The 17714-nt window shown below is 38.2% G+C and overlaps 1 protein-coding gene across 2 annotated transcripts in view; it reads right to left on the bottom strand.

Annotated features, from left to right (window-relative positions):
* Positions 1-9145: 9145 nt before the first annotated feature.
* The window catches only part of SLC13A1 (solute carrier family 13 member 1), a 48566-nt gene continuing 39997 nt past the window's right edge, over positions 9146-17714 (bottom strand). For both annotated transcript variants that reach the window (XM_057378549.1, XM_057378542.1), the window contains exons 13-16: positions 17085-17194; positions 16248-16409; positions 13792-13929; positions 9146-13691 (exon numbers count right to left, since the gene is read on the bottom strand). In XM_057378549.1, the coding sequence (XP_057234532.1) occupies positions 13548-13691; positions 13792-13929; positions 16248-16409; positions 17085-17194 (554 nt within the window). In that variant the 3' untranslated portion in view covers positions 9146-13547. The remainder of the gene's footprint in view (positions 13692-13791; positions 13930-16247; positions 16410-17084; positions 17195-17714) is intronic.

Below are 17714 nucleotides of genomic sequence, written 5' to 3' on the forward strand. Positions count from 1 at the left end.
CTGCTATCATYGGCCACTATCCAGCAAAGCACTTACACATTGGTAATTTTAAGGACATGGTGCCCTGGTTTCAAGCCAGAATACTCTGCAGCACAGTGTAACAAGATAGTGATGAGCAGTTTGACAAGCCTTGCAACAAATACTCTCCTGYTGCTTCTCAAAGGCACCTGTATGTAGTTGATTCAAACATGTCATTTCACCAATATGTATTGAAGATACACATGGTTATACTTTCTTTCCCATTTTTTTTTAGTGCTAAATAGATAGGAAAATTGTTGTGCTCTCTACAGTCTAACATTCAGGTAAATAATAATTCATTCTGGATATGTATTTGATAAAGAAAACAGAACAAAGGGAGTGCTAATGTGTATTTCTGTTATGGCAGAAGTTTTCATTGTCATAATTTTACACAATAGGATTCCTAGAGATGCTGTCTGTGAATACATCTTTAGTTCTTCCATCTTGTTAGGAATGCATTATTAGATTTTCACATCTGTCATTTGCTTACCATAATTGCCAGCAACTACTTTCTTTTCCCCTTAATTTTTTTTGAACTGAAAGGATACTTTTCTCATCCAGCTTCAACCCAAATGACTAAGATAACAGCAAGAATGCACGCTACAACAACATTTTAATTCACTCCCAGCAAAACTCACATTTTAGAGTATCTTCCCTTAACTGAACAGAGAACAACAAAAGAGCCATGGTCTTTCCAACCAGCATCCAGCCCATGGATCATAAGAGTTGTTGTGCTAAATGTATTAAAGGGCAAATTCATATGCATGGAATCTTTAAGGGCAGGCAAGACAGATTGCTGGATCTGAAGTCACCATTGGGCGATGCATTAGGAATGCATTGGGAACTTAGYGGTAGTTAATAGTATTTCTATTTAGTGGCTAACAAATAGTACAATCTTAAATTCTCAGGGAGCAGTAATTCTTCCTATGGTAAAAAGCCTCTGATTTGTCACAAAATGGGACTGTTAAATTTAACTATATTCTGTGAACAAAGTGTATTTATTCACAGACATCTGCCTTAGTTTGCCGCATGTGAGACCCTCAGATGTTTATCCCTACAATGGCCAGTTTCTCTTGGTGCTATGTCTTCAAGYGATATTTCAAGAGGGTGTCCTAAATAAATCATAACTTTTTCTTTTGATCTCCACATGTTAGCTCTCTTATATACGTGGGGAATTTGCCCTGATGCCATCTGGCAAAGRAAAAGCAGTGTTGACCAAACATTCATTAGGGCTATTGGAAATTTGTTATTTATTTACTGTGTGGCATTTTTCTACAAAATACCATTCCTATTGTTTTGTGGACATCTGTACAAGATCAGCCAAAATCTAATCCAGTCTCCTGAGGGCTCCCTGGACAATTGCTGCCTCTTTGCTTAAACATTTCTTTCTGGATAAAAGGAGAGTGATTAAAGARAGAAGACTGTTTTTGTAAAAAGTAGCTGGAAACTGAGCAAGCTAGGAAAGGCAGCCAGAAGGAAAGCTTGGTTTAGAATTCCTTGGTTTAGCTGATGAAAAGGACTTGATGTTTCTTTAACTGTTTGAGGTTTTCTTTAATTTCTTCAGCTTGAAACTGTGGGGTTGAGGGATCATGTCTGTTTTCACTGGGCTCTACTGTCTCAGTAAGAGGCTCTTTCACCTACGACTTTTTCTCAGTCTGGAAAATAGTTAACCTTAGTCGACTTTGCAATTGGTASACTGGGAAATATATGACACTATGACATCATCTTCAACATGAATATGCATAGTTTTAACAAAACAACATGATGAAAATTTAAACACACCATGCATTTTCTCTGTTTTTTTCACCTTGTTCTAATAAAAACATTAATTCTACCTTRAATGATATAGAGCAACTTCTTTTGAATGTCAGCAATCCTCTAGAAGAATGTGAGAGTGGTTTTATTCCATAATCTTTAATATTATTGATTTTTAAAAAAGCACATGAAGGTTGAGCTGCTGGTTAGAATGAGGCAATAGCAAAAGAGTGAAGAGAAGCCCATGATCCCTGTCTCATGGTCCTCCCTTAGCCACCACACTGAAATTCTATTCACAACTCTTTCCTTGTGAGACCTGAGTGGTGATTATCATGCTACTACATGAATATCAGTTATTATTTTTTCATAAATCCATGGAAAGCTTTTGATGCAAATATATTTATAGCTGAATACGTAATGTTGAACATTAGCTTTACTTAACTGTACTTAGCTGAGGCAATGCCAATTAAAACTGAAGCTACAGAAAGTGTGTGTATGATTATTTAGTGTTATCTTTCTTGTTTTTCCTAACTGCTACCTGTACTCTAATTAGTGGCATAGGCCATTAATAAACTCAAGGTCAAATTATATTACCTCTCTTAAAAATAAGAAGGAAATCAGTGAGAGGAATTGAAAATATCAGCGAGGYAAAGCTCAAGGACCATAGCAGATTTACTGACCTTTATTCTTGAGATAGGTTAATATTCATTATAGTGCTGTGAATGTTTACTTAAATAATTTAGATATCACTGCTTGCTTCTTGGAGTCACTTCAGCAAGGTTCTGTGAAGTCAGCAAGCCATGGATACGTACAGACACTTGTCAGAGAAAAAAGACAYAAAACTGCTACTCCATTACATCCTAAATAGATCCCTTTGGTTTTCTGCTCAGATGTTTAAAGAACTTCCAACATGCTCCTGAATATTTAGTTCAATATTGTTGCACATCCTGAAGCAGAAAAACGTGAAGTGACAAAAACCCTGTTTATGTGTCTCTTCCCACTGAGAAGATTTCTCCTATTTCTATTTTAGCAACATTCCTTTATCATGGATGGCTCAATAAGAAAGAAATCAGATAAAGAAAAGCCATAGCTTATACCATGTGGCTGCCATATTGGAAGTAAAAATAAAAGCATAGAAATTAATGTAAATGTAAAATATTAAACATTAAGTAATTCAGAGATTAATTTCTTTTTTCTCAGCTGAATTGAATGGGACCATCTTCTGTCTGCCTTAAAAAATTAGTGACGAATCACATCCATTCCACTTCCATGCATATTTGGAACAGACTCATAAAGGGTACAACATCTGAGCTTCCATGACTTTTGCAATTAAAGGGTGCTGAAGTTTAGTTATCTGACAATGTRGACACTTCTGCTGCCTGATACACACAAGGACACCAAGATGAGCAGAAGACATGAGCTAGGACTGCATGCTGGTGCGGACTTGTTGGTTTTGTCTTTTCAGAATCCTCCCCAGCTGGTATTCAAAATGCATTTCAAGAAGCAAAGAACATAAAAGATGCAACAAAATATTTATTTAGCAAACGAATTTGAAGAAATATAAAGTCTAGGCCATATCTTAGGAGGTAAGAGGAGTAATTCTTTATGTCACGAAGAAGACAAAATCTGCTGACCTTTTACTTCTGTTTCAATTTTCATACAAAAGGTCAGTTGTGACCAAGTACTCAATAAATGGAAATTATTAAGGGTATGGGAAGGAGTGCAGAATAGGAAAAGAACAGGTGAAGGACATTTGGATAGGTACATTGTACTCAGACCAGGGAAAACTGGTCAAATTTTCCATCTTGAATACTTCAAAATTTACATTAAAAAATTTCTGAATAATCATCACTTCTTTGTGAGAAGATAGCACACAGCAAGGTCTGACATGAGTAAAGAATGAGTAACCAAATGTGTCAAGCTCACTTGGATGCATAGAATAAATCTCCAAAGACTCCACAACACACACAAAATATTTCTGTTACGCATTAATTTTATCATTCCCTTACGTGTTATCAAAAACCAGTCATATCAGAAAAGACARTGCCTTCTCTTCCTTCCACACAGCAAGACTGGGCCTGTAGGTGAAGAAGCCATAAAAGTAATGCATCTTAGGTTTAGAAAGGTTTGTGCTTCACAACATTCTTCTAAGTAATTTAGAGTGATATGACCTGCAACAAAATGATATAGCATGGGCATAACACATATAGAGTGTGTTCAAAATTTGTGCTCAGAAAACAAGGGTTATTTTCCAAAAAGAGTGGAGGCAGTATCAAGTACGTTACCTTTGAGAAAATTTTGCTTCTGTGTTCCTGTAGCATTATTTTAATCTGTGATTCCAGTAACACGTAAGAGAATTACATAAAATTTACAGCTAACAGAAATGTTTTGTGGGTTGTAGACTCTTTGGAGACAGATTTAGAATCCAACACTGTATTGCCAAACTGGGTGAMTGTTCTGAAATATGATCAAAGCCCCATCCAACCTGGTCTTGGACGTTTCCAGGGATGGGACATCCACAGCTTCTSTGGGCAATCTGTTCTGGTGCCTGACCAACCTCTCGCATCCAGTCTCAGTCTCCCTCTTGCAGTTAAAACCACAGCTCCTTGTGAGCAAGGCTGCTCTAAATCCATGCATCCCCCAGTCTGTATGGACATTGGGGTTTRCCACAATCCCAGTGCAGCACCTTGCTCTTGGCCTTGTTGAACTTGGTGAGGATAAAGACTTCATGAAGTTTCCTCATGAAGGAGCCCATGAAGYCAACTTCAGGAACTTAAGGACTTCTTACTTGGACAACAGCAGGACTGAAAATGTGCAAGATCTGTAGTGGTTCATAAGAAGAGAAATATGCTTCTCCAAAAAGATTTTAGAATTACATAGYCTTCATTTTGGGGTGTAGAAAAAGAAAGGTGGGTTACCAAACTCAGAGCTGATATGATTTTATCTAGTTTTATCTGGCATATATGATTGAATACACAGAGGTCCCCACCTCTGTGGGCACTCTGGGTTCAGAAGGAATGTGAATATACTGTGAACTGTCCAGAAAAGCACAAACAAACAAAAGTTTAAAAAATCATTTTTATAAAATACTCAGGTGATTTAGCAATGGAAAACTGTCAAATGATGAAAAACCCACTAGCCAGACAGCTGACTGAAAGTTTTCCTCTGCCAGTTAAATACTTACACATTGCTTAAAACAACATGACTTTTTCCATACCTAATTGTGGCAATTTTTCTGAGTATCTGGGAACTCAGGATGMTGAACTTCACAAGGGAAATACTGCTGCTACATACAGATAATTACATGAGCAGTACAACTTATCAGACTCACGTACTGAGTGAAGTTTAAGTTGTCTCTGTGGTTATCCACCCATTACTGGCCACTGGCATCGTGCCTGGGAACTTAGAAAAACATCTTCGTTGTTTCAGTCTATCGAGCTGAAGTCTGAGTAAGTGACAGAATGGCCATTCAAAGTGTTAAAAAAAGACATGAAATAACCCCTTACAGGGAACATTGATCAGTTTGTMACCATGTCCTCTGGTTCTAGCTGAGGCACGACTAATTTATGTGAGAAAAATGTAAATTATATGTCATGGATTGGAATCTGTATTATGCAACTTGCTGGGCTACCAAAGTCTACTTCCTTGAAAGTAAAGTAGATGAACCTGGCATTTATCTGAATGGAGTTCACTTTTCTCACTAGCTCTTTTTTCCTAACTGGAACAAAACCCCCTGAAGTTGATAGCAGCATTATGACCTGCAAATGCCAGTATATTAACCAAATTCATAACATTTAATTATTTTGCCATGCTTTTTGCATTAACAAGTATTGTCAATACAAGTTCCTTATTGTCTTCACTATAATCAAAATTACAAAGACTACTTATTGTAGTAACAAGTACCTACAAAAACGTTTTGTTATTGCTATTCTTTGAGGTATTAGTAGCCACAGGAAAATATGAAAAAATGCCCAAACCAGCTCCACATTCCAATCGATATTTAGTTACTTTCACAATTAAGATAAAAGCCAATATAATGCTGGCAATTTATTGCTTGGTCCTGCAGAGAGCCATTATTTTATCCTAGGGGAGCATGCATCTTGGGAAACAGTTCTATTTAATTTGCAACYATAATCAAGTGATGTGATTTTATTTATGCAAGAAAAGTGTATGAATTTTATTTACAAATGGATTTCAGCAGGATGTGGCTCACAATCTTGGGTAATCACACTGCAAGGGCTTTCAGCTATTCTWAAGAGTAAAATGAGTGTTTTTTTCTATAGATGTGATCCACTGCTCAATAGCTCAAAACTTCCATTAATGTTGTCTGACACCAGTCTCTGAAAGGGTTTTTTACTTTCATTTGCTTTGCTTACCTAAAAGAATATTCACAATTTTGCTGTGGTCCAATGCAATGCAGTAATTAGTACTATTGTTTTCTTCTAGTATTTTTTGCTTTTCTGCTGACACAGTTTACTTGTCAGGAAAACAGCTCAGAGCTTCAAATCAGAGATAGCCTGATGTTTCCCAGATGTGGACAAGGAAGAAGACYCAGGATGTGCTGAGGGGATAGGCATTCTGGAGGTGATTGTAAAAGCTGAACCAAGTTGAGGATGAMTTCTTGGACTGCAAGCTGCTTGTATGGACATTTACTGTCCAAAGACAACCTTGAGAGCAATCCCAGGAGCTGTGCTCCCAGGTGACAGTGCAAAGTGAATCCATGGCAAGAGGTTGGGTTAGGGTCCAGCTAACATTTAGCTGCCTTTGGCTGTGACGCAGTTTGAGGGAGCATTTTAGGCAAGAGACCTGTTTGGCTGGGCCAAGATCAGCTGTTTACCACTGCRCTGTTCTGCCTTTGAAGGGTAATCAAAGCAGATGGAAGTTTCCATCTCAGATTAGCTAGGAGGAGATTTAGATTTCCTGTGCTTTAGTCCCATCATAGCTGTGTAGCAGAAGCAGAAAAGTCCTAAGCTCCTGTCAGTTTCATTGACCTTGTCAGCATCATGTATAACACAATCTATTTTCCCTATGTAGCCTGTAAAATCGCCCTGTAAGTGCAATAAAACTTGAGAGAGAGGGGGTAAGTGGCTGCAAGAGGGCACTGCAAATTCAGCTTTAGTTATAAGGTTTTAGTCATATTCCACAACTACATGAAGAGTGCTCCACACCTAAAAATTTCAAGAGTGGTGTTCAAAAACATCACCCATGAGATATTGCCTGAGCCATGTATTCAATAATTGCCACACTGCAAATATGCGGTGTAATGCGGAAAGGGTTAAAGGCTTATTGAAATTGAAGAATTGTTCTTAATGGGTGCCAAACTCCATCTGCTTTCACAGTAAGAACAGGGAAAATTATGGTAATATCTGTGYCATCCATTTCCTTCTCCTCTGATGCATTATAATAGCATCTAAAGAAAGAACTAGCCACCACATGGTTTTCTACATTATGCGAACTGAACTTTTCAAATCCATGAAGAATGTCAGGAGAAGCTGTCAGTCTTGTGCATGGATCATTACCAGTTTTGAAAGGTGAGACTCAGAACTGCAGATTGTAGGTTAGCTTCTTTCTCTCTCTCCCTTCCTCTCCTTCTTCCTGCTCCCTCGCTCTTCTAATTTATTTTCTTTTCTTCCTTTTATTTCTTTGCAATAAGAGGCAGAGCTTTTCAAGATAATGTAAGGGCACAATTGTTCAGAGAAATCATCTAGGAGAGCAGAAAATGCTTTTGCCATTTGAAAACGCTTTTCCCATTTGTTATGCATTCAAGCAAGTGCTACAAAAAAAAGTGACTTTAACATTGTTTACTTCTGCTAAGTCAGTAGTAAAAACTATCAAGTGCTTTGGGCTTAGTTATTCCAGATTTAGCTAGGAATGCTAATATTTTGTAGCTTCAGTACATATGCTTGCTTTGCTATCTACACTCATAATAAGCACAGGTGAAGATGGACATCATACAGCAGGAATTGCAGTGTTCRGGATGAAAAACAACTTACCCCAATGATGCTCTGTGTACCATAATGGTCAAGCCTCTCATCCTGTTGAATCACTGTTATTTTAAATCCCACTTATAATAAAAAGACTTTTTTTTTTTTTTTTAAAGAAAACACTTGGCCTAAGAACCAGCTTTCTGTATTTTTGCATAGGCTTTGAAATTTTATTTTCATTATTATTTATCTAAAGAGCTATAATCAAATAAAAATCTGTGAATCTGCCTGCCTGTCTGCTTAGTCCTGGAAATATTAAATTAATCTCTCCATTTTTCAAATTGATTCCTAATTTAGGCATCTCTGAAAGTCCCTGTGCCTCTATCTCTCATATGGTATATGAGACCATAATCCAGCCACAGCAAAACATTCTTATCCTCAGCTTCCCAGGGTGAAAGTCTCTCCCTGTGCCTTGGAAGGGGTACCAGTGTGCGACAGTGGCACATGTGACTGTGGTCCCAGCTTCCCCTCACTGCTGATCGCCCATGCCATGAGTTTATAACTGTTTTTGGGACTTAGGAATTTTCTTCAGTCGGATATGAGGGCTGTCAGAAGAAGGCATATTCTGGTAACAGTGGTCTCTTTTGAGATGTAAAAGCTGTGGGTTCAAACCTGTCAGCAACTGAGGAAGTATCACAAAAAACGTTTTTGTGCTTCCTGTGTTGTTAGAGGACGTTGGAGGATGAAAATKGAAATCTCCAAGGGAAGGAAGCAAGATGCACAAAAATGCCCTGCAGCATTCTTGGATTGATGCCTGAGCAAAAGAGTTTCAGGCCCCTGCTTTTAATTAGATTTTTTTGGGGATGATCTGGATACATCAGCTTGCTAGTTCTTTAGACTTCTTGTGGTGCCTTTTATCCTACATCTTGTAGAGATATTTTGAAAATTTGGGACAGCAATCTGAAATTTGCACCCAAGTTTCCACATTTGCTACAACTGAAGATGGCAAAATCTGAGGTCCTCCACTGAAAGATGACCAAACCAAATGCTTGGAAGTGACTCTTCCAGCTGTCCTTGTGGGTCTGCTCTGCTCCAGCACCCTGGCCTAAAATGATTATTCCTGAATCAGAAGCGAGGCACTGAAGAGCTATTTTGCATAGGTATATGCATTGCTTTCTGACCTTCTAATTTCTAATTAATCCTCAAAGAGTTTGAGATTGCAATGGATTTATTCTGTGTTTGTAGAGGAACCTGGCAGGGAGTGGATTTTTTACTGTAACTGCTTTTCAAAGCTGAAAGATCGTTCTCCTATTTAAATTATTGTAAAAGTGGACTTTCTCAATAGCCAGGCAAATATAAATTTTTCTCAGCAGGTACTCTTTGCTGCCATGTATATCAAGCATTGAGACATAACAATAAAAAAATATTTAAAAAATCTCAGGCACTTTTATTGACAAAKATCTTTTCTTTGCAGACCACAATTTTAGCTCTTGTTAGTTCATCACCAATAAATATTGGACTGCATAGCATTCAGAAAATATTTATTTTAGAAATAGTAGATTTGTATTGTATAAGAAATTGAACATTGTGCAGGTAAACTAACTTACATCAGCTTCCAAAAACAAAAGACAAAAGTGTTAAGAATAACACTGACAAGAGTTCAGTTCAAGCGATTGTTAAAACCATAAATCATCAAACAAACTTTCCAAAGACAATGAGCTAAGCTGATGACTGAAGTAATCATTTCTGAGTTATAGCTGCAAAGTGATCTGATTTATGTGCAGGCCTGACCACGGTGGGATCTCCTCAGGTGCGCTGGGGCAGCAGGGTGTCACCATCACAGCAAGTGGCATCCTGCAGTGGCTGCCAAGGGCAGGGCTGGAGAGGGGGCAGGACCAGGTTTCTGGRCATCTAAGGGGTCACTGGAAACCTTCCAGCCCTGCCAGCAGCTGCACAWAACATGCAAGAATATTTCTTGTGCTGTTATTCACATGAGAAGTGGTCTGGTATCTACACCTAATCAAGAAGTTGTAAGATCCAGGAATTTTTTTTTGCTATGCTCTTCCTGAGCTGCTGTGCTACATTGTTCCTCAGTGAGCCCTTGAGCTACAGGCTGGTTGATTTTAAACAAGCAAGATCCTGGCARTAAACAAACTCATTTAATTTTAAAAGTGCACGAGGGGATTTRTGCTACAAGATTGATCTGATTATGTGATTATAAAACAGAAAAGTCAAGAAGATTTTTTCAGGGTTCATATGGTTTGTGGTTTCTGATAATCTAGATGCACATCTTCCAAAACAAAGTGAAAATACATTGAATATAGCTTGGCCATAGAAAAGGAGAACAAAGACCTGGCACATATCCCCAGTGAAGTACATGGCAAAAGCTTTTAATTCATCAGGAATGGGACCACAAATAAATAGTAAGTCATAAATATTACTTATATGTTATTACAGTAGACTAATTAGACTCATCTGAGACAAAGAAAAAGTTGCATCATTTTATATGAAAATTACGCACAAACCAATTTACAAATAGGTCATGTCATAATATATTAATCAACTCTTAAAATAATTATAGGTGCATTTCCACGATTTGTCCTAATACTCACGAATTCTGATCAAAGAAAATAAATGTGATAATGTATGAAGAGTGTGTTTCTGCTGGTGATCAGGATGGTGCTGTGGTCCTGCAGTCAGAGCCAAATCCACTCATTGGGTACCCAGAGYACCACACTCTGAAATTCTTTTACCTCCATTTCAATGCTCTCAGCTGAGGAACTTCGAGCAATATTAATCCCTGCATTGCAGAATTGTTAAGTTTTACCTAAAACATTCCTAAAAGCTTTAAAAATAAATTAGTAATAATAACCATTCATCTCAAAGCTTGTGTCTGACCCATTACCTAAACTTCTGGCAAAAAATAAATCCTGGTGAGGCCCTCCTTTCTCGCTATTACCAACTTTATTATTCACAACTGGCTTACTTATAGGGCAGAGTCTCCAAAAATATCCTGTTTGATCATTTACTTTTGCCACKAATTTGGTAAATTATGACACAATTAAGATGCTGGTCACTGAAAGTCAGTTTATATATAATCCTGTGTTTCATTTCAACAAATCTCTCCCTTCTTTCTCTGTTTATTATCACTGCACATAGCAGTTTTGGTGAAAATTGTTTTTAAAAGTGCATCCTTCATTAAACAATTTGATTTGTTTTTCTTATTTACTAAGATACCTAATCATAATATCTACCCTAAGAAATATTTTAGGGGAATTCTGTGGCCTGAATGACAGGCCTTTGTTGTCATATTATCTATGATACTATGAGTAAACCAGAAAGTAAAGAAAATTAACAGCTGAAAATCAAACAGCACAAACTGAGCTTCAGCTTTTCTGAAAATTGTTTCACTTTTTATGGTCAACAACTTCTGAAGAGTTCTCTTAAATTGTGCAAAATAGTTATTTTCTTCCATGAAGATAGGCAACTTGAAGAGAGAATACTGGTGTCAAAGACTGATTTAATGGAGAAATGTATTAATGTACCCCTGAAGACCTCATTATCATATTCAAGGCTGAGGTTACAACAACCAATTCTGCATTGTGCACATTAATAGAACTCAAAGACAGCTCAGACGGGGCTAACAAATTTTCTTTGGCTGAACAACAGTTGCCACATGATTATAAGACTTTGAAGAGCAGATCTGTGGAGATTGAAAATACCACACCCACTGGGAGTAGTGAACATAAGGCCATAAAAAGGACTGTCTTTCCTTTTTTACAAGCAGAAAAGAACCTATCCCAAATAAAAAGGAAAGTAATGAGTTTATTAGCTTAAAATTAATATGTTTTTCMGTTTGTTTGAAGATGAAATATTTCATCACAAGGACAGTAAAGCCCTGGAGAACATTAGCCAGAGAAATTAGGCATGTTTGGTTTCATGTTGGAGTTTCRAGATGACTAAAATCCCTGAGCAACCTGGTCTGAATAGAGTAACAACCTTTCTTTGAGCAAGATTGGATGCAATGGTCTTCTGAGATTCTTTACACTTGAAATACTCTGTGATTCACTGTTTCCACTGCTCTTGAATCATTGGGAAATTGCTAACAGAATCAGAAGGTGATTCCGTAAAGTAAAAAAACCCTTCTCTGGTTTTCCTCTCTTTTCCTGCAGGACCAAAGGCCTAAAGAAGCCATGAGCTCCTGCACTGCACATGACTCTGCAAAAATACCRTATGATATAATCCAAGATTTGTGTCTTGGATTAGTTACTTTTATGAGCTTTTCCCTCTGGGGCTGATTTCATTTAGCCAAGTGTTGCAATATCTATAATCACAATCATTACTGTGGGAGATCAGTTACCATTATTTCCATAGTGGCAGCTCCTGATTGCCTCGGTGATGGTCATAGTCCTATTTTGCCACTGAATATAAAAATTAAGATAACAGCCTCAATCAGCCTTAAAAGCATGGTGTCATGCACAGACACCAACACTTACACAAAACCATTCATTAAGAAAAAGTGCTTCTTTAAAAATTCACTGCAGCTGAACCAACAACTAATAGCTACAGGGAACTACATACACCACAATAATATACACTGCATTGTGGCATTATAGAAGTCATGACTGAAACTTCTAAATATGCACTATCAAAAATAAATGTAAACCATGAATCAAAAACCAAAAGTACTTTTTGGTTGTTATTGTTAAGAAAAATGGAAACAACCTTTAAAAGACAAATTGATGTTCACAACTATCATATGGATGTCCCAATGCATGAGCTWATCTAAATACATGCAGCTTTCGTTAAGACTACTAATTACATGATCTTTACAAATTGTCATGGGTCTTCACGGCAGGTAAGGCTATAGTTTTTGTGGTGAAAAATATGTAACAACCAAACAGGACATTATTTGAAGATATCTTTGAACTCCAGCTTACATTCTGACTGCATGACACTGTTTTGTGTTTAGAACATCACAATCTTAACACAGTCTAGTAACCTTAAACTGCCATCTGTCCTGCAGAGATCATGAGCCTCCTGGCAAAGATGCACTTGATTGACAGACTGACTGCTAATTTTTTTATTATTTCATTCCTCAATGGGATATATTTCTACTTTTGGCAGAGAAGTATGATGATAATTTAGTCTCCATTTATATAGATCAACTCCGATCTATCAATATATGTCTAACCACAGATTTTTTTATTTTATTTTACAAGAGCAACAACATCTTTTAGTGAGTCCTGGGAGGACATAGACTAAACATATGCTTAAGTATGTGTTCTCCTTCCAGGTTACAAGGTGCTTAATACATAAAGTGCTGTGTAAGTGAACATGCCGCTCTTCATTTTTTGGTGCATTTTTGATGGGTCTGTAAACTGTGTTCAAGAACAGTTACCTGCCTGATCTTTTTCTTGTGATCAACACTGTTTCAAACAGAGTTTGAACCTAAAAAACAGAAAACCAATATGTGCTCTGACTACTCCCAAAAAAGTAGTAGCAAGGATTTGTATTTCAAATAATAAAAGCTAAATTTCATTATTATGCTACCCTGAGAATGGGGGCAAATTGCCAGTGATAATGGCTATGCACTTTTTTTTCCTTCATAATATGAAGATAGAAAAATTCAGACTAGCTGAACTAGATTGGAAACCTGATCTAACTATGATCTTTAGAAAGTCTAGCACTCTTCCTGATTAGACTCTCAGACTGGATCATCAGTCTCTGGGACTGTGAAATACAGCATTTATAGTAATGTAGATCCTTGGCATTGTGGTGACTAAAAGCATTTTAAGTGACTCACCACATCTGAGGAAAAAAAAAAAGAAACTAATTTTTTTTTTTTTTTTACAGCCCAGTGCCATTTGTAGTTGGAATGTTGGGTACCCAACTTGGGAAAGTATAGAGATCAAATATAGGCACTATCCATGTCATAATTGCAAGCATAACTACAGCAACTCCGATGATGTTAATGCCCAAGCCAGCTTTCACCTAAAGACGAGGAAAAAGAAAGCAGAAACATGCATCAAGACACTGMAGAAAATTTTTTAAATGTCAAAAATCCCCTTTAGGACTTCTGCTTCAAACTCACCATGTCCATAATAGTTAAATGACCATATGAAAATACAATGGCATTGGCTGGGTTTGCTACAGGAAGCAGGAATGCAAAGGAAGTACACAAGGTAGCAGGTATCAAAATGAAAAGTGGGTTCACATGAATGGCTTCAGCCTACAAAAAATGAAGGAGAGTACAGCTGTCAAGGGATGCATTTGCCAAATTAAACACAGAGATACAAACTTCTTATATTAACAGGAGTGAAATGTGAATAGAACTGCCAGTTTAAACAGTGAGAAATCACCTTTATCRGTAACTCATTTCTTACGATTACTACACAGGCACAAAATGCAAAAACACTTTAAGAATGATGCTGAAGTTGAATTCATATATAATACATCACTGGTGATTCGGATGAAGGGATGGAGTGAACCCTCAGTAAAGCTGCAAATGACACTRMACTGGGTGGGAGTGTTGATCTGCTGGAGAGCAGGAAGGCTCKGCAGAGGAATCTGGACAGGCTGGATGGATAAGGCTCAACAAGATCAAGTGCCAGGTGCTGATCTTGGGTGACAACAGCCCCAGACAGAGCTACAGGCTGGGGGCAGAATGGCTGCAAAGATGTGAAAAAGGTCCTGGGGGTGGTGGTGGACAGCTGCTGAACAYGAGGGAGCTGKGCCCAGGTGGCCAAGAAGGCCAATGGCATCCTGGCCTGGATCAGCAATGGTGTGGCCAGCAGGACCAGGGCAGCGATTGTCCCCCTGTAGTTGGCAATGCTGTGGCCACACTTTGAGTGTTTTGTCCAGTTCTGAGCCCTTCAGTGCAAGAAAAACATCGAGGGGCTGGAGCATGTCCAGRGCAGGGCAATAGAGCTGAGGAAGGGTCCGGAGCACAAACCCTTATGAGGAGCAGCTGAAGGGGCTGGGGGTGTTAACCCTGGAGAAAGGGAGCTCAGGGGAGACCGAATCGCACTCTACAACTCCCTGAAAGGRGGCTGTGGGGTGCAGCCTCTTCTCCCAGACAGCTGGTGATAGCACAAGAGGAAATGGCCTCAAGCTGCACCAAGAGAGGTTCAGGTTGGACATCAGGAAGAATTTCTATAGTGAAAGAGTTGTTAAATATTGGAATGGACTGCCCATGGAGGTGGTACAACCATCACCTCTGGAAGTGTTCAAAAAACAACTGGATGGGGCACAATGCTGTGATTTAGTTGTCAAAATGGTAATTAGTCAAAGGTTGGATGTGATGATTTCAGAAATCTTTTCCAATCTAAATGATTCTGTAATTCTGTGAAAAGAGGAGTAACATTTCTTTGAGAGAAAAGGCATTAGTATGTGTCAAGGCTGGCCAAGAGGAAAATCTACAGACTAGAACTCCATCAGTAAGTTTGAAGAAGAAAGAATCAGATATTTTGATAAAGATAATGAGAGGAAAAGACAGAATTGAGCTAAGGAGAGAATAAATTATAATTACATATTAAGCACATCTATTAACCCTCTCTTATCTTTGTGACAACCTGCAGTGAAGGTTGTCACATTTTCACTGAAAAATTCCATAGACAATTGCCCTTTTAAGAGCTTCAAATATTCACAAGTAGTGATAACAGCATCTGTTTTCACATGTTGAACTGTGATTTTTCTGASGTAATTTTCTTCATGTTGGCCAGTATGTTTTGGATTTGTGCTGAACACAGTGTTGGCAATATAGGGATGTTTTTCTTCTGGTTGAGATGTACCTACACAGAGCAAAGGTTTTTCATACTTTTCTCAGTGCCACACTGATGAGGAGACTGGGGTTGTGTGGGAAATTGGTAGGAGACACAGTTGGGACAGGTGATCCCAACTGACCAAGGGATATTYCAGACCATGGCATCATGCTCAGCATGTAAAGCAGGCGGGGTTTGGAGCATTTCTTACCTCAAGTCACCATTACATGTGATGGCTCTCCTGGAGATGGCTGAACACCTGCCTGCCCATGGGAAGCAGTGAATTAATTGCTTGTTTTGCTTTTCTGGCACATTGGGCTTCGCTTCTCCTGTTAAACTGCCTTTATCTCAACCCCTGAGTTTTCTGGCTTTTCCCTTTCTGATTCTGTCTCACTTTAGCTGGTGCGAGACAACTGGTGATAGGACAAGAGGAAATGGCCTCAAGCTGCACCAAGAAAGGTTCAGGTTGCACATCAGGAGGAATTTTTTTAGTGAAATGTTGTTAATAATGGAATGGACTGGTACAAGAATGAGTGAGAGGTTGCATGGGGCTTGATTGCTGTCTGGGTTTAGATCATGACATGAACTTTTATCTAATTGTACTAAATTTTCAGCATCTCTTGTTAGCAATACATAAAGAAACCAAGTATCCAATGCACAATACAGGACAGCAAATAACCTGCATGAAGTATTTTACTGAGACTTTTTAAAATTGCTTGTTTGAGCAGCTGCATTATTACATGGATGATAGAGTAGATTCTGATTAAAAATAAGCTTATATACTCACCAAAGGAGATAGGATGGGCAGAAAGATCGTAATGGTAGCTGGATTGCTGGCTACTTCTGTTACTGAAGTGACAATAAGGCAGGATATCAGGATAACCAGCCACAAGGGTAATGATCCTAGAGGGGTCAATTTACTTGCTACCCACTCAGAAAGTTTTGAAACCTGAATAAGGAATGTGAGAATGTGATGGTTAGCAAGTCACTGAAAGGAAAATTTAAAAAATTATACATAACAGGACTTTATTCATCTGCTTATTGGGAAATATTTTTGCAAAAGAGAAAAATCTGAAATATTTTCCRTATTCCTACCATGTATTTTTGAGACCATTTTTCTAATTGGGTGGTGCCCTAAAGTAGCCCATGCAAACTATATTCCATCCATTTGTATTTGAATCTGTGAGGTGGTTAGAGGAATCTTAATCAGAAAATGGTAATATGAGTATACTGGTATGATATAAATGGTAATATGAGACTTCATGACGAGAGTCTAGGTCCAAACCTTCTTGATTTACTGGAGTAGCCATCAGGCTCCATGTGGGAATTATCCCTGTGACATTAAGGCTTTGGAAGCAGCAGGTCTTCACAACTCCTGCCCCCATCAGATTTAAATTAAACAAGAAACAATAGTCATAATTGTGCATGTCTTGGAAGATACAGGAAACTTCTTTTTCTCTAAACATGCTTCCTGAACATTTTGAATATCCGTCACATTTATCCTGTTCCGTGTTGCTACAGAGTAACTTGCTAAAACAAGAGAATGACTGTGAATTCACAGCCTGTTTGAATTGCCCTGGTTGGGTCACGCTCTTTGTTCAGTATCTTCTATAAATTGCATTACCTCACAGCCGTCTGCCAGTGCAAACCCACCACCAACAAGGATAGCTATTTCCCAGGGCATGCACGACTGAAATTCCTTCCAAGTAATCAGTGGAGTGTAACCAATAACAGCTAGAGAGAAAAAATAAAATAAAATAAAGCCCCCCAACCAACATTTTAAAACATATTGACAAGTTCTTGAAATAAGCTCCCTGAGGAAATACTTGGGAATAAATCAAAGACGAAAATCTCATCATTATAACACGAACAAAGTCTGTGACAGGAACAACCTGCACTTCCTGGGACAGATTGTTAGCTGGGGAAAACTGTCACAGCTTGGAGAGATCAGAGCTGTGACAGTTTCCACCAGTGGAGCATTGGCCCCTTTCCCCTCCTTTCCTATGTGGAAGATAGCTGTAGGACAGCAATGAGTTTATTACATGAGTTTATTCAATGAAACKGCACTATTCAGACAGATGGCTGAACAAATGCTGTTTCACTTAGACTCATTTAGGTTCTGACCTTGCATTCTCTGAGAACCTCCACATCTCATTGATTTCACCAACACAATTGAATGAATCAAGAGGACAAGTCAGAGGTCCATCTTGAAGAGGAAAAACTACATGATAATGAATTCATGTAGTTTTCAATT

The sequence above is a fragment of the Malurus melanocephalus genome, unplaced genomic scaffold (assembly GCF_030028575.1).
Source record: "Malurus melanocephalus ecotype Western Australia unplaced genomic scaffold, MMel_1.1 scaffold_11, whole genome shotgun sequence".
NCBI lineage: Eukaryota > Metazoa > Chordata > Aves > Passeriformes > Maluridae > Malurus > Malurus melanocephalus.